At 31.1% G+C, this 22,885-nt stretch overlaps 1 protein-coding gene and 1 pseudogene across 1 annotated transcript; one reads left to right on the top strand and one right to left on the bottom strand.

Annotated features, from left to right (window-relative positions):
* The first annotated feature begins 7,994 nt into the window (after positions 1-7,994).
* LOC111903361 (uncharacterized protein At2g29880-like) lies at positions 7,995-10,243 on the top strand (annotated as a pseudogene).
* Positions 10,244-21,131: 10,888 nt separating this feature from the next.
* Positions 21,132-22,308, bottom strand: LOC111903330 (DNA damage-repair/toleration protein DRT102). The gene has a single exon (XM_023899104.3). The coding sequence runs from the start codon at positions 22,212-22,214 to the stop codon at positions 21,309-21,311; it is 906 nt and encodes a 301-aa protein (XP_023754872.1). The 5' UTR covers positions 22,215-22,308; the 3' UTR covers positions 21,132-21,308.
* Positions 22,309-22,885: the final 577 nt, after the last annotated feature.

Raw genomic sequence — 22,885 nt, 5'->3', positions numbered from 1 at the left:
TCGAAACTAATTATCTCATATACATTCTCTTAGTTCTTCAAAAGTACTCTTTCAATGTTCCTATAGCCATCCAACGACTTAACCATGTATTTAATTGGTCTGTTATGATATTCTCATAGCATGATCACATACCATGTCTTATGTATAACATGACATAAATCATGGATTCATTTTCCAAGCAAATCGAATATTGTAACACCCGTATATCCGGGCTAGTCAGTTGAGAGATAATAGGGGTCGAAAATGACTTTTCGACAAAAGATTATTTAGAATAAATATTTTGAACCAAGTTGTAGTATATGTCACAAGGTTTCCGTACATATAATGAACGCCGAAATCCGAGTTATAACGAATAAGTTATGACCCGTCGAAGTTTCGCGACGGAACCGGCACAGCACCGGAAAGCGTAAATAGTGAATTTACGATAGAGAGAGTTTTAGCCTTAGTGATCTAAATGTAAGTCATAGAATACGTTAAAACGAGAGCGTTCATAAAAAGAACGCCCAAATCTGACTTCGTATGAATAAGTTATGATTTTTCGAAGTTTCGGCTTAGCGGTGTACACCCTGAAATTTGAATATTAGATCGAACGGTTTTTAGCCGACACAAACTAAACGAGAATTGAAGATCTTGTTATTTTTAGCGTAACGATAAAAATACAAACAAAAACGGACGTCGGATGAAGAAGTTATGAATTTTTAACGGACCAATCCTGTCCCGGCCTGTCAAAAATATAAAATTTAAAATAAAGTCAATATTAGCCGATGGAGTCTAAACGAAAGTTGTAGATTACGTTCCTGCCTTCGTGTGGATATAAAGAACGTCGAAAATGGAGCTCGTATGCGAAAGTTATGATTTTTCTAAGTCGGGAGGGTGCTGTGCGAGTTTAGGTGACGTGGCGCGATCACAGCCGTTGCTTCCTCCCCAAGGCTAGCCACCAGATGGTGACACGTGACACATTACGCCCAGCGTAATTTTGATTACGCTTAGCGTAACCATTACGCTTAACGTAATTTTTGAGTACGCTCGGCGTACTCGGCGCTGGCAGCCTATAAATAGAGGCGCAAATCTCCCATTTTCTTCACAACTCTCCACTTCTTTCCTCCCAAATAATCCCAAACCTTCAAGGTTTTTCCCTAGCACCCCCAAGGTTTTAGAAGCAAGTCCCGGAGCACCGGGAAGCTCCAAGAGGAGGAGCCTTTCGGCTCGGGAACGCTGCTCCAGCAAAGCTCGATTTTCGATAAAACCCGTTGTAAGTGAGCTACGCCTACGCTATTTTTAATATAGCTTCGAATTAATTATAGTAAAATTATTAGGACCTTGAAATAATTATTTGGGCTATTATTATGAGTTATATAGTGTTGTTTAACGCTTATATAATAGTAATAATAGCTAGACTATTAAATTAGTCTCGTCAAGCGTTAGACTAAACTCTAGTGGTAATGATAGTAGGTTTCGTCAAGGGATAATTGTTTTAAGAGTAACGAAGTGATGTCCGAGTGCCGACTCACCACCTTATCAAGTGAGTGCTTAGTCCCTTTCATCTTACACATAGATATGAAGTATTTTAATATAAATTATGTGCTATGTGTGCATATTGTCTGAATACTTGCTGTCTATGCTGGGTGAAAGATTTTTATACATGTTTTAAATGATTTAAACTATATATGTATTTTATATCTACAAAATGTGATGGGTAAAACATGGGTAGATGAAATAGTTGTTGTGTGATAACACGATGAAAGACATCAATGTTGACAGTGATCCAGTCATCTAGTAGAGTATAGATGACGACCCTGGACGATACTAGACAGTCCAGTGAAACGCTAGCAGGCTCGTAACATGTAGGTGTTTTTGAACTAGGTGCTCATTAGGTATTTTTGAACTGTGTGTGTTCACTAGTTATTTTGAACTGAGTGTGTTCACTAGGTATCTTTGAACTGAGTGTGTTCACTAGGTATTTTGAACTAAGTGTGTTCACTAGGTACTTTTGAACTAAGTGTTTACCAGATGTTTTGGACTACATGTTCACCAGTTATAATCTATAAGTCTTGGTAACGATGGACTTCGTGCCAATTCCTTAGGATGATCATAAGGAATAAATAAACGAGGAATAGCTGATTCTTAGGGTAGATCCTTAAGACTAAAGAAGATAATGGGGATGGGTAATTGGGTTGATTGTTTGATTGTTTAAACATAATAATTATATTATTGTGGGTTGAAAACCCTATGTACTCACCAGGTTTCCCAACCTGACCCACTCAGTTTATTTGTATCACAGGTGTTGATATGAAGTCACATTACACTGAGAGATTAAAGAGATGTAGAGCACCAGTGTAAATAAATGTAAGTTCCGTTTATGCTTATGTTTCTCTATTGACAATGACATCCCAAACATTTTAAAATGAATAAAATACATTTCTTCAAAAATGTTTTGATAACGTATTTATCGTGTTTTTCTAGGAACAGATTCCGCAACATTTTTATGAAAAGAAGTACTCTGATTTTTACAAAGCATAAACAAAATCGGTCTTTTTTGGCCATGAAAAATGGGGATGTCACAAATATAAATCATTTCAGCTAGTTCAAAAATATGAGTTAGGTTCATTTTGATGCTGGCTCAAAATTAGTGCCTTGTGATAATGTCAAGATTCCTCCAAAGAAATCTTCTATCTTGATCCCTTTCAAGATATTGTCAATATATACATAAGGATATAGAACTTTTAACATTCATTTTATCTATCTCTATAGATTTTACATTACAAGAATGTATCTTGTCCTTCCTAAGTCTTTCATTTAAGTAACACATTCCGAGTCAATGTGAAAAAGCCTGACATGGTCAAAACGTAATTTCTTATGATTAAGTATGTCTCGTTCATACAATATTAGGAATGCCATTATGCTCCCACTAGTTCTTAGCAAACACACATGTTCTATTCATTTTGATATAAAAGCATACCTTGTGGTTTCATATTAAAACGATGATTACAACATTGAGATGTTTTCTTTATATACACAAGTGGATCTCAAGCTTTACACATTTTGTTAGGATAACATGGATTAAGAAAACGTTCAGGATAATCTATATAGATATCTTCTAATAGACATCCATTAAGAAAAACGGTCTTTCTTGAAATCTATTTTCTAATCTCATATTGAGAATATGAATTTATAGTAAACGATATCCTTGTTGATCTACTCATAGCTACTTGTAAAAAAGGTTTGATTATAGTCAATATCATGAGTATGATAAGGATCATAGTCAATGACATGAGCATGAGAAAATCCTTTTATAACAAGTCTTGCTTTAAATGTGTATGGTTATCCATGTAATGTATTCTTTCTAAAAGAATCACTTACTCCTTCTAGCCTTGCTATAGAGAGGAAGTTCAGTCAAGACCATACTTGATTATCATATATGGATTACATCTCATGTTTATGACTCTAAGTCATTAATCAAATTCGAGACCTGACATAGCATCCTGGTATTTGATGGATTTTCCAGAAACCATCAATAATAACTTATAAATGAGAGATTCCACATTTCTCAAGTTATAGATGATTTCTACCACCAATGTGAACAATTTGTGTTTATGAATAACTATTATTCAAATTTAACAACCCTTGTTAAAACTAGTGCCAACTGTAACTACATTAGATTATGGTTCTTGAGTTGCTTCAAGTTCCATGTACCTCCCACTTGCTTTGTCATTAGAAACTTGCTTTCTGCTAACTCAATTATCAGACGAACAAGAAAACTTATTCTTGGTGGGTTTGCATATAATATTCTAATCCATATTTAGAGTATTATATACAAATATGTTTTCAATAGTTTTGGGGTTTAGAAGCTTTAGTCCAACATAGACTTCAAATCCATAAAAACATTTAATAAGATAGGTATGAAATCCTTTGCAGACAAAATCTTATAAAGAAAATGTTATATCTACTTATTTGTTGGTATTTGCACTCAAAGTACAATTAATAGTGTTATAGTGTTATATGTGTTATCCCAAGGAAATAAAAGGAGGATATTTCTACAAATCAGAAAGTAAATCATATCAAGTAAGATTTAATTCATCATTTATTATCATTAAAGCCTAAGATTCTTCTTACCGGTTTGTATCTCAACTTTATATTTGAAAACTTAAATAAAAGTTTCACAATTATGTTATACCATGTAAAATATAACTAAAACTACTATAGTTAATAAAGTTGATTTAATATCTTGTGTTAAATCCTAGACATTCATTAGAAAGGAAGTCATACACCATATTGTATAGTTCCTTATAATTTATTTTCTTTATTACTTAGTGAAAATATCATGAGGAATTTTTCATATGTAAATAAGATTCACATATGTCAAATAAACTACATTATTTTCCTTCAAAGATCCCTTTCTTGAAGTTAGAAATTCAGGTGGAGAGGGAGGTGGCATACTGTGGTGGTGACATAAGATGTTCTTGAGTGTGCTTGAATTTATGAAGATGTTCTTAGGTGTTTATAAAAGACAAACACAAATGGAGAGAGAGAGAGAGAGAGATAGTTGGGCCATATATTTTTAATTAATATAACTTTAAATTAAATAAAAAACCATAAATAGTGTATAAAAGGGCATTTTAGTCTTTTCTATTTTTCGAATGACCAAAATCAAAACAAACATGGTCAAATTGGACACCAATCCAAAAAAATTGAGATTTGGACTAAAACTCAAAAAAAAAAAAAATACATACCATATGAACCATTTTTATAGTTTTGTCTAAAAAGAACATCAATGACAATACTAAAAGAACCATCATATGCTCGAATCAAAAAACCCAAAATCCTACTTAAAAAGCTATGAAAATAAAAATTAAATCTCAAACTCAAATACAAAAACCTTATCGATGTGCGCTAAAATCAAACTCTTAAATTAATGTTAAATCACAAACTCAAAACATTATTGATTTTAATTTCAGAGCCTAACATATATTGATTTAAAAAAAACAACATCTTTCAAAAACCATAGAAGAAAAGCATTACTGATTTCAAACCAAAGTAAATAAAAATGTAACCGAGGAGGATGGAGTTGGATGACAACAAAGAGGATCTGAAAATCGATTTTAGGGGTCGTGGATTTGGTGGTGGTCACTAGAGTAGGGGTGTTGATCGGGTAAAATTTTCGGGTTTCGCGTAGAACGTGTCGGGTGGTTCGGGTATTCCATTAAAATAATAATACCCCATACCTGACCTATATTGTAATTCGGGTTCTCAGGTTTCGAGTATTTGAGTTTTAGGTCGGGTCGGGTATTTTTCGGGTATACCCGAAAATTACTTAAGTGTCCTTTATTGATTTATTTTATTTTATTTTATTTTATTTTATTATTATTATTATTTTTTTTGCATTTAGGTTGGTTTAGTTTTTAATCCATTTTTGAAAGATTTTATGTATTTTTTGGATTGGGTTTCGTTAGAATTTTGGACGGGAAAAGTTTCTTATTAGGGTGTTTCTTTCTTGTATTTTTTTGAGTAAATTACACGTATGGTCCCTATGGTTTGGGGTAATTTGTGTGTTTGGTCTCTAACTTATTTTTTTAACTCGGAAAGTCCTTACTATTTTTTTTGTTTCACGTTTGGTCCTTACTGTTTGTTTTTGTTACAAGTTTATTCCCTGTCTTACCTAAAAATACTATTATTTAAATAGGAAAAAATGATTGAGCATGTAAGGTATGGTGAGGACTGTGGGGATGGGGTGTGTTTATTTAAATAAATTAAAAATTCAAGGGAAATATAGTATTTTTTGGTAAGATAGGGACCATGCGCGTAACAAAAACAAATAGTAGGGACATTCCGAGTTAAAAGAATAAGTTATGGACCAATCGGGCAAATTACCCTAAACCATAAGGACCATTCGTGTAATTTACTAATTTTTTTCTTATTTGTGTCCTCATTTGATGGAATGAAAGACCCCTTAGGGCGCATTTGGTAGGGGGTAGTTAAGGCAGGAAAGGAATAAAGCATTCAAATGGAATGGCAAGACGTGTGTTTGGTTGGAGTAAGGAAATGATATCTTCATTCAAAAGGGAATCTCATTCCCCCTAAACACAATGTTTTCATTCAAGGGATTACCCCTAATTTTTTTTTTCATTCCATTCAAGCACTACTACGCATCTTCCCATTTTGCCCCTAGTATCTATCATGAACGCAGAAAAATCAACTAGATATCAATTGATTTCCCTCCAAATCGGAAACAGATTAGCAACCACAATCTCCAAAATCGCATAAAATCAGCCACGTATGGCAACGGATCGTCTCTATATAGGGCTTCATTAGACCATTCTTAGTACAGGTAATCCCTTTTTTAAGATTTCTTTCAAGTTGATATGAAGTTATACTCATCAAGAAACGTCATTTGTGAAGGTTAGCATCTCCCTGCCTTTATTTTTGTCTATCTAATTTCTGAATGTGTTATATTCATTGCGTGTTCTTCTTTTTGTGTGCCAATGATATCATATAATCAGATCTAGCTTTAAATTACTGTTTGTACGCTTCTAATAAAAAAAATTGAATTTTGTAAAAGGGGGATGAACTTATGTTGTGTATATTCCTATAGATTTGTGGGTTTTCTGTTTAAATGTCGATTTGGTCTTTCATACGCTCCTGTTCACATGATTTCACATTGTCCAATAATTGATATGCATCAGTTTTTAAAGAAAAAAATCTTCCATCCAGTTTTAAAATTAAAACCGTAGTTTGAAGATAAAAGACGAGTTAGTTCAAATGAGAATAAAAATCAAAATATCCCACACACAAGTCAGAAGACCCAAGCAATTAAGTCAAAATCTGAGATACAAATTAAAGATACCACACCACAAGTAAAAGACACACAAGCCTGTTTCTTTTTTCACTTAACAGGTTACATGCATTAAGCATAAAAGAAGTCAAACATACATCAGTTATCAAATGAGCACCTTATCCATACAACACTCAATTGAAAAGAGAAAGAAAATAGGCCCTAATAAGAACATAATACGAAAATCATATTGTAGAAAGTAGAAAATATAACAGCTGCCAACAAAGATAAACATTGCAAATGGCCTAAATTCACTCACTTTGGCATGGGTTGCTTAGTCACAAACACAGTTTGTTGTTTGTTGTTTGAGTGCAGGGGTTGTTATGACCCTTGTGTTTTTCTGTATTAAAACATCAAAAACAAGTTTTCTTAATGTTGTAAAAACCTATAACCTCAACTAGCATGAAAAGTCAAATTTGACCTTCTCTACTCTATCACACCCAATCTTTTTCTAGAAAAAATAGATAAAAGAAACATAATCTTGTTGAGTACAATGATGAAGGTAGCCTACAGGTCCCGTTAAAAAACTATACATCACTTTCATTGCAACTAATATACAGTAGCATAATCTGATTTTGATTGAAAACACACCCTTAACTTTCAACAAGAGTGCATCAAGCCACACAACTAAATTTTAAGGCTCGTTTGGTAGGGTAATTAAGACAGGAAAGTAATTTTGTTGCAAGATAAACATTGCAAATGGCCTAAATTCACTCACTTTGGCATAGTTAAATGTATTGGATGTTAACAGGCACAATGGTTAGTTTGAAATAAAAAATCAAAATACAAGTGTAATGGTCTATTGGTCCAATTATTAGTAAATTAGAAAATTTAGAACGCGTAATGTGCATAAACCATTAATAAATTTTATATGATTTTAATATTTCATTATTTTACAAAAATTTACTACTATTGAAGTTATGGATCGCCTTAAAATGTATAGACAAAAAAGAACATAGAAACATGTTGCATTTAGCACATTGTGGATTGAGATAATCAGTTTGGTAAATTGGTATTTTCAACTAGTGAGTATTATTATTGCCATACATATACAATATTTATGTGTCCAACTAGACATCGCTACAAGATGTTATATCCATAAAGAAAACAGTATATGTAAAGATTACTATACGAAAGTGATGAGACTTGTACACAACAATTAAGAATGAATAAGGTAAAGTTTGTTAAGCTTTTCCGTATGGTTGAGATTGATGGCAAGTTAAAGGCCTCTAGGTATCTCCAAATTGACAAACAAGTGGCGATATTCTAGTATGTTTTGGCCCACCATGTGAAAAATAGTGTGGCGAAGTTTTAGTTTCGTAGATCAGGAGAGACAATTAGTAAACATTTCAATAATGTACTCAATGCTGTTATTCGGTTGGAAAAATAATTGTTTAAGAAACTCAGGCCTATATCAAAAACTTCAACTGATGAAAGATGGAAATGGTTCATGGTATGTGATTTGCTAGACTCAAGTGTATATAGATTATTCTTGGTTAGTATTCTAATTCTCATACATATTTAATTTTGGCTATAGGGATGTTTAGGAGCAATAGATGGGACACACATAAGTGTACACGTACCAGAGGCAGACAAACCTAGATACAAAAATCGAAAAGGCGAAATTACAACGAATGTACTTGTTGCTTGCATTCCTGATATGCAATTATGTATTACCAGGTTGGGAAGGATCTTTTGCAGATGGTACTACGTAGTGCAATGCTTCGAGAAAATGGGTTACAAGTTAGTAAAGACAACTATTATCTTGTTGATGTCGGGTACACGAATGGAGAAGGATTCCTCGCACCATTCACAGGTCAAAGATATCATTTGAATACTTGGTTGAATGGTCATCGTCCATAAAAGGCAGAGGAATATTTTAACATGAAGCACTCAGCTGCAAGGAATGTCATAGAATGTTGCTTTGGGGTATTAAAAAAAGATGGGCTATACTTAGAAGGCCATCATTTTATCCCATTCGGACACAAAATAAAATTATCCTTGCTTGTTGCCTTCTACATAACTTTATATGAAAGGAATTGCCACATGATCCACTTGACGATGATGACATTATTGACACAAACAACGAAGAGGAGAATATAGATCTTGGATCACAAGTTGAGCACATAAGCACAATTGGAACATCGAATGAATGGACGACTTTTAGAGAAAATTGGCTAACTCAATCTAGGCATAACTGATTTCGTATTGTTGCATTAAGTACATTGTGATACATTTTATGGAATTTTAGTAATATTATGTTTTCAGTTATGTTGTGTTTGATAGTGACTTGTTATATATTTAGTTATTGTTTCTGTAGTTCTTTATGTATCTTTTTTAATTGTCAAGGTATGGAGTCACAAATTCATGGTGATAGGGGCCCATGAAAAAAACAAAAGGAAGTAGAATGAGATAGAAGACGAGAAACTTGTTGAAGATATGGTTGATATACTCAATACTTTAAATCTGGCAATGGTTTTAAGCCTGGGTTCATTGGTGCGGTGGAAACATGACTTGCAGTCTCACTTCCCAACTTGGGAATAAAAGCAAAACCACATATTGAATCACACATAAAAACTTTGAAGAGCGATTGTCTGTTGTGCATGATATGATGTCATGGAACAACACAAGTGGTTTTGGATGGAATTTTGAAAATAAGATGCTTGAAGCTCCTCAATCTGTTTGGCAAGCATATGCTCAGGTAATATTTTTAATTGAATGATCTAAAACTATTTTTTAAATATTTTTAGCATAATGTATTATTTATTTATTTTTGGATTTTTTTAGATACATAAGAATGCTGCAAAATAGAGAAGTAAAAAGTTTCCTCATTATTGGGACCTATGTCTTGTATTTGGAAAGGATCGTGCTAATTGAAGAGATACCCAAACATCAACGGATGTTATATCTGAGATACATTGTCGACTACATGCAAAGAACTAGAGATGGGTTAGAGGATATAGATGTTGAAGTCCTACATATGCTCATTCTAAAAAAGATTCAAGTGCACAACGAAAGAGAAAAAAAATAGTTAGGATCCTTTGATGAATAGCTTGAAAGATTCGGCAGATATAATTTGTTCAAAGATTGATAATGCAACAAGTACCTTCAATGCGGTTTTTGGGATTGAGAGAGATAGAGAAGACCTACGTAAAAAACTTAATTCTGAGATGAAAAAAGTTGTTGGTTTAATTGTCAGTGCTTGTAACAAGGCAGTTCGTATGCTTTCAAAGAATGATGAGTTGATGGTAATCTTCTTTACCATTGAGGACGAAGACAAATTTGAATGGGTAAAGGACTTGCTTGAAGATGATGTTTGACGTTATTTATATGGGTTTTTATGATATTGCAGTTTTTTAAGTTATGAAAATTATGATAATTTTAGTTTGTTCGTGTTGGTTAGACTTTGATATGTTTTTATGAGATAGAGTTTTTTTATTATAAATAAAAGTTCTTATTTATATAAACCAAGGTTGTAAAAATCGCTCGACGTTAGCTAGTAGGTGGACTGGGGTTAAGGGATTAATCAGTTAGGCGGAGATTAATCGGGCGATTAATCGGGGACCATTAATTTCTAATTTATTAGATTTTAAAAAATTAAATTGGACTAATATCATATAAAAGTTCATAGATACCACTAATATCATAACAAAATAGGTTAATATGATAAATACAACACTAATCATATCTCAAATAGTTTCTATTGAGATATATCTTCTTCTAAGTGTTAAAATTTTATCGGGTTCTACTGTTTGAGTCATTTTGTATGTATGGATTAATCGTTAGGTGCTCTCTAATCGGCCGAGTAGCGCCTAGGGATTAATCGGGACCTATTCGGGATTTTTACAACATTGATATAAACCATTTACAATAGAAACTATAATTTCCAAATAAATAATGTTGAATTTTATTGAATTCTATGAATTTTGTGTTGTAAGAGTATTTTTGTCATTGTAAATTATTTTTATTCTATTAATTTCTCTTTTTTTTGTACATACAAAACAACATGGATGAATGAGTTATTCCATGCCATCAAGTAACCAAACATAACAATGGAAGGGTAATGAACCATTCCATTACCGCATCCATTTCATTACTTAGTCAATTCCATTTCATTGTCATCTCATTCCACCCAACCAAACACACACTTAAATTCAAATTTCTTAATTTTCATAACTTGTAGATGAAACCTTAAATTGATGAATTTAAATGTTATTTGAATACATTCAAATAACAAAGATTGATGATATTGGTAAAACGAAGGATGAAACCTATGTGTAACTTTTTTTAGTTATTTTTGGTTGCTTTGTGGTAATATATCGAAGGCGTTAATGGTTTGATGTACTTTTGTGTGAACTTTTAATTCAAGTGAAAACAGTGTGAGATGATGAACCTCCTATCTATGGGACACTCATGACTCATGATGCGCCTCCCAATTTTACAGGGAAAATGACTCTTGAGGGTAATTAACTTTTGCGTTTGTACTCATTTGGTCCCTTTTTTTGTATTCAATATATCATTGAACTTGTTGTTAGTGTTTACCATAGCCCTTTTGACTGGCTTTTGACCTGTGATAGCCGGTCAAAGGGTTATGGTGAACACAAACAACAAGTTCGATGGTATATTGAGTACAAAAAAAGGAAAGGGACCAAATGAGAACAAACGCAACAGTTGGTTACCCTCCTGATTCATTTTCCCTTTACTCATTTACAACAAATCCCACATCGTCTCCTACTGATATTAATGACTTTATGAGATTCATTCTTGCTTCTCTTCAAAACATAACTCACGAAAGGACATTATTCATGCATGTACAACTTTGTAATGCACTTGAATATTTATTAGGGGAATCTTGACTAAGTAGGCGCATTTCATGACTACATTTACATTTGCAATCAAATGATTTATCGTATCATGGATTCTAGACAAGTCTACAAATGAGTGGAATCACAAGTGCTGTGATTTTTTAGTTTACTTAGCTTTAAGATCGAACTCATGGGATAAGATACAACATCAATATGTACAATATCATGCTGCTTTTGTAGACACATCACCATAATATTGTACATATTGATGTTGTATCTTATCCCATGAGTTCGATCTTAAAGCTAAGTAAACTAAAAAATCATAGCACTTGTGATTCCACTCGTTTGTAGACTTGTCTAGAATCCATGATACGATAAATCATTTGATTGGAAATGTAAATGTAGTCATGAAATGCGCCTGCTTAGTCAAGATTCCCCTAATAAATATTCAAGTGCATTACAAAGTTGTACATGCATGAATAATGTCCTTTCGTAGGTTATGTTTTGAAGAGAAGCAAGAATGAATCTCATAAATTCATTAATATCAGTAGGAGATGATGTGGGATTTGTTGTAAATGAGTAAAGGGAAAATAAATCAGGAGGGTAACCAACTGTTGCGTTTGTTCTCATTTGGTCCCTTACCTTTTTTTTGTACTCAATATACCATCGAACTTGTTGTTTGTGTTCACCATAACCCTTTGACCGGCTATCACAGGTCAAAATCCGGTCAAAAAGGCTATGGTAAACACCAACAACAAGTTCGATGGTATATTGAATACAAAAAAAAGGGACCAAATGAATACAAACGTAAAAGTTAATTACCCTCAAGAGTCATTTTCCCCAATTTTACATATGTTTGTTGACTTTATTTATTATCATCATCAACGATCTCAAACTTAATGTTCAAAAAATATTAAAAGGAAGAGAATCATTTCATTGATCCAAATCGAAAAATAATCTAACACACTTAGATTTCTCTTTATACCATTAAATCTTCACTTCAATGATTATATAATCCCAATAAAATGTTCACATAATATTAAAAGTAAAAGAATCATGCAACAACCCAAATCCAGAAACAACCAACACAGTTTGGTTAGATATCTCTTATACCGAAATCCATTAAAATGTTCACAAAATATATTAAAAAAAATCGGGTATTCGGGTATAACCAATTTTTTTATGTCTACCCAATACCCAACCTATTTAAATACCGGGTTACCCGATTATCCAAAATTTTGAACTCGATACCCGATTTATCCGATCCGATCTACCCGAATTCAAAACGGACCGGATCAAGTAATCAGGTATCAGGTATTTTCAACGGGCATACATTAGAGCATTTAAAATCAAGCATCAATGGAAAAGGGTATCAGTGGTGGTGTAGAAGTTATGATGGTCGCCTTTATCGACGGAAAAACATTGGCAAATCCTTGAAGCCATTTAGTTTGCGGTCGTTTAAGAAAATCTCAACATGGAACCCCTAACCCATTGTGTACTACCCGTCTTCTTCATGTTGACTGCTTTCATTGGGGAAGTGATTTCCAGCTAGAGAGTGGACCGACAGGGAATGTTTGAAAAAAGTTATTATAATATTACTTATCAGCTAACAATCTTATAAAAATGACTTATTAACGCTTTTGTCAGTTATTTTTATTGAATAACTTTTTTAATTTATAGCGAAAACTTTAATAAGTTGTTTTTGTCGTACACCCAAAATAGGATGGCCTATCATAGGGGTTGGGTTGTTAGATGGTATGATGGGACCTATATATTTTAATTAAATAACTTTCTGGTAGGTGTGGGCAACACGTTATTACATGTTACCACACCAAAAATTTGCCACATCATCATCCTACTCATAATGGATGTTATAACACCAAAGGTGGAAATAGGTAACATCTAATAACATGTAATAACACCATTTATTTTTTATTTTTTATTTTTTAATTTTATTTTGATGTTTGCAATTCCCATTTTTTTATTTTGTTTTATTTTTTTAATTTATATCATAATAATTTTTTAAAAAACACATAAATTAAATAACACATAATTAAAATAAATACTAATTAAAAACTACATTCCATAGAAATAAAAAAAACATAACCCACATTCCATCAAAAAAAAACATAGACCGAAAAAAAAGAAAAAAATTACGAAAAAAAAAACGAAAACTAATATTCGTCTAAATATTTTTGCTCAATATTCGCCTTCATTTTTCGTAGTGTCTCCAACCGTCTCGGTGGCAAATTATCTTCGCTAGTTTGAAGAATTGCCATATCTTTCGCGATACGATCGTTCTCGGCTTCACGGCGCAAAAACTCAAAATGTTCCCGTTGCAAATCATATCTTTTAAGCGCGATTTCGTTGTGCTCGTCAATTTTTTTTTTCATCTCGCCTTGCTCTCGTCGTCTACTTTCGGCATCATCCGCGTGCCGTTGAGCACGCCTCTCTTTGTCGCGGCCTATTGGTCGTCGAGGCGGAGACATCTCTTCAACGTCGTTCAAGTCGTCCGGTATCTCATCCGTGTCCGTATTAAGATCGATGTTCGTGTGTGTGTCTGAAACATCGACCGAGCCCGAGCTGCGCGACCTCTTCGATTGTTGTTCCGTAAATGTGTCCGTTTTATTCCACTTTGGGTCTTCCTTCACAATCTCCCAAATTTTTTCGTGCTAAAAAACGTGAGTAGTTTCCATGTGATATTGCTCCCTCGCCGCTTTAAAAACGTCAAAATCAGTTGTTCCACTTTGCTTGTGCGAAGAAAGTTTGTTGTAGATGGCGTTAAACTTGATGCACTTCTTGCTAATTTGTGTCCACTTGCTACTCAACATGTCGTGGTTGTGGTAGTTTTCATCTTTATTCAAAAGGGCACGAAATTTTCCGATAACAGCTTCCCAAAAAGCAACTCTTCGCATGTCGTTCCCTTGCGTTGGATTTTTTGATGTCCCGCACCAAGCCATCGCCAACGCGTATTCCTCGTCCGCGGTCCACCATGTTGGAGGTTCGTCTTCCGATTGCTCCACCGCAACCGCTTTCCCTTTCTTTCGTCCTTTTCCTTTTTGAGTTGCCTTTTTCCCGCTCCCCTCGCTTGCGTCTTGGGTACAGTTTCTTGGGTGGGTTGTGGTTGTCTGACATTTTGTTGCATTATGGTAAATTGGTTGAAAATGTTTTGTGGAAGGTTTGTAGTGAAATGCGGTGGGGGTGAGACGGAATTGAAGAATTTGCCTTGTGTGTTGAGAATGTTAGCATACATTTCGTATTGTGCGAAACCAAGAGGATGTGTGTTTTTGTTTGGAGGATGAGTATTGGGGTTTTGAATATTAGTTAGGAAAACAATTTCTTATTGAAGCTTTGGGAGTAAAAATTTGGGATGAATATGTATATACTAGGCGAATGCCCGCGCGTTGCGCAGAAACACCTATATAGTTGAAATCTTTACAAATATATGTTTTTTTAATATAACAATAACGTTGTACTAAATTGATATAATATATTTATTATTTGAAATTATATGATAACATATACATTTTTTATAACTTCATAATCTCAATCGTTTGAATGATTTCTACCTGCGAGTTACACATGAATAAAATTAAATTTATAATATATGGTTTAATGTTATTTAGATTTGTGGCTATTGTTATTTAATTTTTTAAAATTTATTTGTTTAATATTTTAATTTCTATCATTATAATTATTTAAAACACCAAACATTATTTTTTGATTTTATTGGTAACAATATAATCATTTATATAGATTTATTTTTAACTATTTTTATTGTAAGTTATTTTAAGGTACTTATTTGGAAACTTTTAACGATTATAAAATATCTTTAAGAAATATTTTAGTTTAATTGATATTAGAATTTCGTTTTTGCATTTATCACTATAATTTTTTAACTATTTATAAAATATTCTTTAGCTTTTTAAGTGGAACTGAAATTGTATTTAAGTTGATATTGTAATGTTATATTTAAGTTAACAATTTAAGTATTTTGTCCAAACTGTTCAAAAGTTGTAGCTTTAAACTGATAATAATTTATATATAACAACATATTAAATCTAAGAAATTAAGTATAATATGTTAAAAGTTAAAGACATAACTTTATAAGTAGAAGTATATTATATTATTTCAAAATTGAAATTTAGTTTATTTATGATTACACTTTAGATTTGATATTTATTTGACCTTACTAACCAACTTATAATCATTATTGGAAAGACACTACAATTTATCACTTTTAACTATTTACATAATATTTTTTGGGTTGTTTAAGTTAAACTAAAATTTATATTTTTGTTGATCCTGTAATATTATATTTAAATTAATAATTTAAGTATTTTATACAAATTGTTCCAAAATTGTATCTTTAAAATGGTAATGGTTTAAATCCAACAATATATTAAAACTAATAAATAATATAGAGTATTTTAAAAGTTAAAAAACATAACTTTATAAGTAGTAGTAAAGATATTATCTCTAAATATTATTAAAAGAGAAACCTTATGACATCATCTTAAATAATCTGGACCCTTGATTGTATTTCAATCTTATTTTTTCCACCCTTAGATCAAATTGTTGACATCATCTTCCCTATATGGAATATATTTAATCCAATAAATGATTTCTAATCATCAAACAATAACTTACATTCGTTGAAATAGAATGTATTTAATTTCAATAAAAGCTTTTCATATTTTAAATCTTCAGTTTCCGGTCATGAAGATTTTAATATGGTCAATTTAAAATCATATTACTAACAAAATCATTTCAATCAAGGCATTAATATCAACAATTAATATAAATCTGTTTATATTAGTAAGTCATTAATATAAAATCTACTTTTATTAGGAAATCATTAATACCGAAAAATCATATTCAAAATATCACATACATAAACAATTTATCCTTGAATCTGCGACTCACACTTATTTTCAATCGTTTCTTTTCTTCAAGCCTTCTCCTACAACATCATTATTATTGTTTATAATTTACATCATCATTCTCTGCTTCAAACATTCGCTCTTGTGCATTAGAAGGTCAGTACGTTCTTTTTCTTTTCATATTTTTTTGATTAGTTTTTTGTTCCTATATCAAATATATGTATTCATATATTTCGATTTTCTTTGTCACAAATTACATGAAATCAGTTAACTACTTTTCTGAAACTTTTCAAATAAACAGGAAAAGATATTACGTATCTTTAACAAAACATAAATTAACTATCTTGGGAACTGACATTAATTACCAAAATGTTATTTTTATATATTAGAGATGATTATGATTTTTTTTTAATTTTTATGTCATAAGAATCCGGTTAATTTTGGCATGATTTTAAAATATCATTGAAATTATTATCTTTTTGTATATCATATCAACCTACTATTTTATTTTTATATAGTAACAATAAAATTTATAAATTTACACAACAAATATACATATTCAAATTTTGTAATATTACTAGATTATAGTCCGCGTTAAACGCGGGAAACACATAAAAAAACATATAATCGTTTATAGATATTTTATAATGATTATAAAAAAATATATGGTTATTGGTATTATTGAAATGTGTAGAAAATACATTGAAAACGATAAATATATATAATCATTGAAAGATCTCTTTGTAGACATCATTTTTTGTTTTATTAGTTGAACGACTTTCCTCGTCTCATATAGTTATGATATTTATATATTTATAAGCATTTTAATTAGACGTTCCTTGCATGATAATGTTACCTAATTTAAACATATATTGATAACCAATATACTGTTTTTTCTATTGCATTAAATATTGACATGTATTTCATTTATTCAAATAAAGTTATGCAATATAATTTATAAAATGTTAAATGTTATATACATTTAATTTTAGTATATCATCAATGAAGATTCTTTTCTAAATCATGATTGGTTTATTTTAAATTGATTATAAATATAAATGTTAGCTTTTATGTTTGTTCTTATTTATTTGGTGTTCGCAAAAACTTTGCATTAGTTTTTGTGCAACTTTGAATAATTTTAGTATATCATCAATGTAATTTGATATATCTTTCAATTATATCAAAATATCAAATAATGACATTTCATTACTATTGTGATAACTTAGTTTATATATTGTATTTTCAATAATCTTAACCGTCTTATTTTTTCTAATAACCGTAACGCTTTTAGTAAATGTACTTTTTACAAATCTCCTAATATCTTATAATATTTGTCTTACTTTATAATTTTTCATAACTATGTTATTTTTAAGATTGACTGTTTTAATAGTGTTTTTTTTTCAGTCTATTCAATTTTATATTTCATTGTACAACATCATCGTTTGTATTTATTCTGAAATTTCACTTTAAAAATGTGTAATGTTTACACCTTGATATTAATTTTTTTAATAAACTCATGTAATAATTATGGAATATATATCTCATTTTAATTAACATTCACTTCCTTTATTATATCAAATTCCTCATTAAACGGATATACTTTTAGAAAAAAATAATTATAATAGGGCAACATTATTTAAGACGTAAATATTTGATATACTTTTGGAGAAAAAAAATCAGGATCATTATAAAAATTTTATATAAAGAAAATAAAAATTTTAATTTGTTGAAATTATGGATGAAATTACTGACGAAAATTTATTTTGGAGGGAGTTGTATTTTGTAAGGTATAATAATATTACAAAATTTGAAATATCTATATTTGTTGTGTAAATTAATAAATTTCATTGTTACTATACAAAGATAAAAAAGTAGGTTGATATGATATACAAAAACATAATAATTTCAATGATATTTTAAATCATGCCAAAATTAACCGGATTCTTATGACATAAAAATTAAAAAAAAAATCATAATCATCTCTAATATATAAAAGTAACATTTTCGTAATTAATGTCAGTTCCTAAGATAGTTAATTTTTGTTTTGTTAAAGGTACCTAATATCTTTTCATGTTTATTTGAAAAGTTTCAGAAAAGTAGTTAACTGATTTCATGTAATTTGTGACAAAGAAAATCGAAATATATGAATACATACATTTGATATAGGAACAAAAAATAATCGAAAAAAATATAAAAAACGAAAGAATGTACCGACCTTCTAGCATACAAGAGCGAATGTTTATAGCAGAGAATGATGATGGAAGTTATAAGCAATATTAACGATGTTGTAGGAGAATGTTTGAAGAAAAGAAACGATTGAAAATAAATGTGAGTCGCGGATTCAATGATGACTTGTATATGTATGTAATAATTTGAATATGATTTTTCGATATTAATGATTTCCTAATAAAAAAAGATTTTATATTAATGGTTTACTAATATAAACGGATTTATATTAATGGTTGATATTAAGGCCTTGATTGAAATGATTTGTTAGTAATATATTTTTAAAATTGACCATATTAAAATCTTCATAACTGAGAATTCAAGATGTAAAATATGGAAAGCTTTTATTGGAATTAAATACATTCCATTTCAACGAATGTAAGTTATTGATTCATGATTGGAAAGCATTTATTGGAATTAAATACATTCCAAATGGGGAAGATGATGTCAGCAATTTGATCTAAGGGTGGAAAAAATAAGATTAAAATACAATCAATGGTCCAGATTATTTAAGATGATGTCATAAGGTTTCTCTTTTAGTAATATTTAAGATTATACCTTATAAAATATAACACCTTCCAAAATAATTTTCGCCAGTAATTTATCCATAATTTCAACAAATTAAAATTTTTATTTTCTTTATATAAATTTTTTTAATGATCCTGATTTGTTTCCTCCAAAAGTATATCAAGCATTTACGTCTTAGATAATGCTACCCCATTATAATTATTACTTTCCAAAAATATATCCGTATAATGAGGAATTTGATATAATGAAAGAAGTAAATGTTAATTAAAATGAGATATATATTCCATAATTATTACACGGGTTTATTAAAAAAATTAATATCAAGGTGTAAACATTAAGCATTTTCAAAGTGAAATTTCAGAATACATACAAACGATGATGTTGTACAATGAAATATAAAATTGAATAGAGTGAAAAAAAAACTATTAAGGCGGTCAATCTTGAAAATAACATAGTTATGAAAAATTATAAAGTAAGATAAAAATTATAACATATTAGGATATTTGTAGAAAGTACAATTAGTAAAAGCATTACGGTTATTAGAAAAAAAAATAGGACCGTTAAGATTATTAAAAATACAATATATAAACTAAATTATCACAATAGTAATGAAATGTCATTATTTGATATTTTATATAATTGAAAGATATACCAAATTACATTGATGATATACTAAAATTATTCAAAGTTGCGCCAAAACTAATACAAAGTTCTTGCGGACACCAAATAAATATGAACAAACATAAAAACTAGCATTTATATTGATAATCAATTTAAAATAAACCAATCATGAATTAGGAAAAAATCTCCATTGATGATATACTAAAATTAAATCCATATAATATTTACCATTCTATAACTTATATTACATAACTTTATTTGAATAAATGAAATAGTTGTCAATATTTAATGAAGTGGAAAAAACGGTATATTGGTTGTTAATATATGTTTAAATTAGGTAACCTTATGGAAGAAACGTCTAATTAAAATGCTTATAATTATATAACAATATCATAATTATATGAGACAAGGAAAGTCCTTCAACTAATAAAACAAAAAATGTTGTCTACAAAGAGGTCCTTCAATGATATACATATTTATTGTTTTCAATGTATTTTATACAAATTTCAATAATACTAATAACCATATATATATATATTTTAAAATCATTATGCAATATCTGTAGACGATTATATGTTTTTTATACGTTTCCCGCGTTTAACGCAGTCTATAATCTACTTTTAATATTAAAATTTAATTTATATATAATTACACATTAGGTTTAATATTTATTTAACCTAATTAACCAAATTATAATTATTATTAGAAAGAAATTGAAAAGTCATGAGAGTTTCAAATGAATGTGGTGAAAGGAAAAAAAGATGAGAGTTTCAAATGAATGTGTTGAAAGGAAAAATACTTCCTTTATAAGTATATAATCATAATGATATAGTGGAAAGATGGAAAAAATCGGAAGTTTTTTTTTTTTTTTTTTTTAACGGTCAAAAAATCAAAATGTTACCGTTGGAAACAAATTCGCTTCATATTTCACCCGTTGTTGAGCGTTACCGGTACCGGGGTAACGGGCTTTAACGTAACGCCGGATAACGTGACCCTGGTGCGGTGTGCGAGCCGTTACCACGGCGTTTTCTTTGATCCACGTCGGACTCGTCCTCGACGACGTTGCCCGTACCGAGTCGTCTAACACATAATTAATTAAAATACAAATATATATCGGTGTTATCGTCTTTTTTATGTCTGTAAGCACGAAACCACAACAAAATCATACCAAATGATGGTCCGACTACAATTAAACAATTAGACCACACACTATCAGTATCTAATTTACTCATTAAACAATTAGACCTCACACGATCAGTATGTACTATGTAATTTACTCATTAAACAATTACACCACACACGATCAGCATGTAATCAAACAAGTAGACAAACTTACTACCATATAAACTTAATTCAAGCTTTTATTCATCCACACAAGTCTAACTACAACTGTTGAACAGTGTATGTATATACCAATTATGGTTCTTTCTCCAACTGAGAAGTAGCAGCAGCAAGATCTTCATCAAATTCGATATCCCAATTTCCATCCCACCGGATAAAGAACTCAGTATCCTCCAAATATTTAACCCGATGAACATCTCCGGCAGGAGTAAACAAGTAATCTCCGACACCCAGTTCATGCCTCTCACTTTTAGTCAAATTCCAAACGATCTTTCTTCCTTTCATCACCACCAAATCATGACCATGAGTATGATGATGACCCGGTTCAATGCTCCCAGCCGTGAATCTAACTATAGCGGATGTGGGTGTTTCTCTAACGATCTTCATAGATCCACCCGGCATGATTTCAATCGGAGAGAACTCACGCCCGGCGGCTAAGTTACAGATGGAGCAAGAGATTACGGAAATCGGCGGAGTAGTTCCGATTTTAGACATTTCATTGAGTGAAGTATCGAGAAACGTTTGGATATTTTCAGGCCAGGGTTCGGATTTCGAAGCAGGGCAAGGGGATAAGAAAGGGCTGTTGAGAAACGTATCAAGGGTTTCGATGGCGGAGTCGAGAGACGTGGACATGCCGGAAAAGGCGATGACGTTGCAGTTGCTGATTGACCGGGCGTTGGCGGCGTCAGCGGGAGTGAGGCAGGTGGCGGCGTAGACACCGGGAAACTTGTTGGCGAAGATTGCTACACCGACGCCGGTACCGCAGGCGACGAGACCGCGGGTTTCGGTATCTGGGGAATTTGTAGCGGAGCTGACTATGCGGCCGACTTTTTCTCCTACGGAGTAGTAGTTGTCGGTGCCGAGGTCGTCGACTTCGATGGCGAGGGACTGGAGGTGGGAGACGAGGGCATCCTTCAGGGCGGAACCAAAAGGGTCTGCTCCGGCGACTATTTTGAGACGGCGGTGAGAGTTTTGTGACATCGTAAGAGGCGGTTTGTGTACAGCAGTGGAGACTGGAGAGTGGATAGTTGTGTGCACTGTGAATAACGATTACTTGATGACTGACGAGTGATCGATACCACCTGGCTTTTAAATGTGTTAATAACGTAAAAGTTTCAAAATAATTATAAGTTTTCAAGAAATTATCCTTGATGTATAAAAACAAATAAGGGTTTTTTGATTTATTGTTAAATTGAGTTAATAATACGAGAAATAAATCTTATTAGCTACATGTAAACCTCAAATAACATAAGTACATTATTAGATACATATGTATATAAAATTAACTAGGTTATAACTCGTGGAAACCACGGTTGCAAAAATAATTAGATTTTTATAGTAAAAACTCATAATTATTAATGAATTTTTTTAAATAAATTATTAATTAAGACGTTTATGTTTTTTTATTTTTGTAAACTTATAATTTTTTATTCAAATAAATATGTGAAATTATTTTTCAAGATATATGAGATAGTTTTTATTTGTGAATTAATGAAAAAAAATAGCGATATTGTATAATGAAATGTTAAATTGATTATAAAAATTAAACAACTACAATAAGTGAAGTAAATTAAAATCGGTATATAGCAAATTAGAGAAAATTAAGCTATTGAAATAAACGTATATGAATAACAAAATCAAATTATTAATCA

This window comes from Lactuca sativa, chromosome 6, assembly GCF_002870075.4.
Source record: "Lactuca sativa cultivar Salinas chromosome 6, Lsat_Salinas_v11, whole genome shotgun sequence".
Taxonomy (NCBI): Eukaryota; Viridiplantae; Streptophyta; class Magnoliopsida; order Asterales; family Asteraceae; genus Lactuca; species Lactuca sativa.
This window is presented reverse-complemented; position numbering and strand designations above follow the sequence as displayed.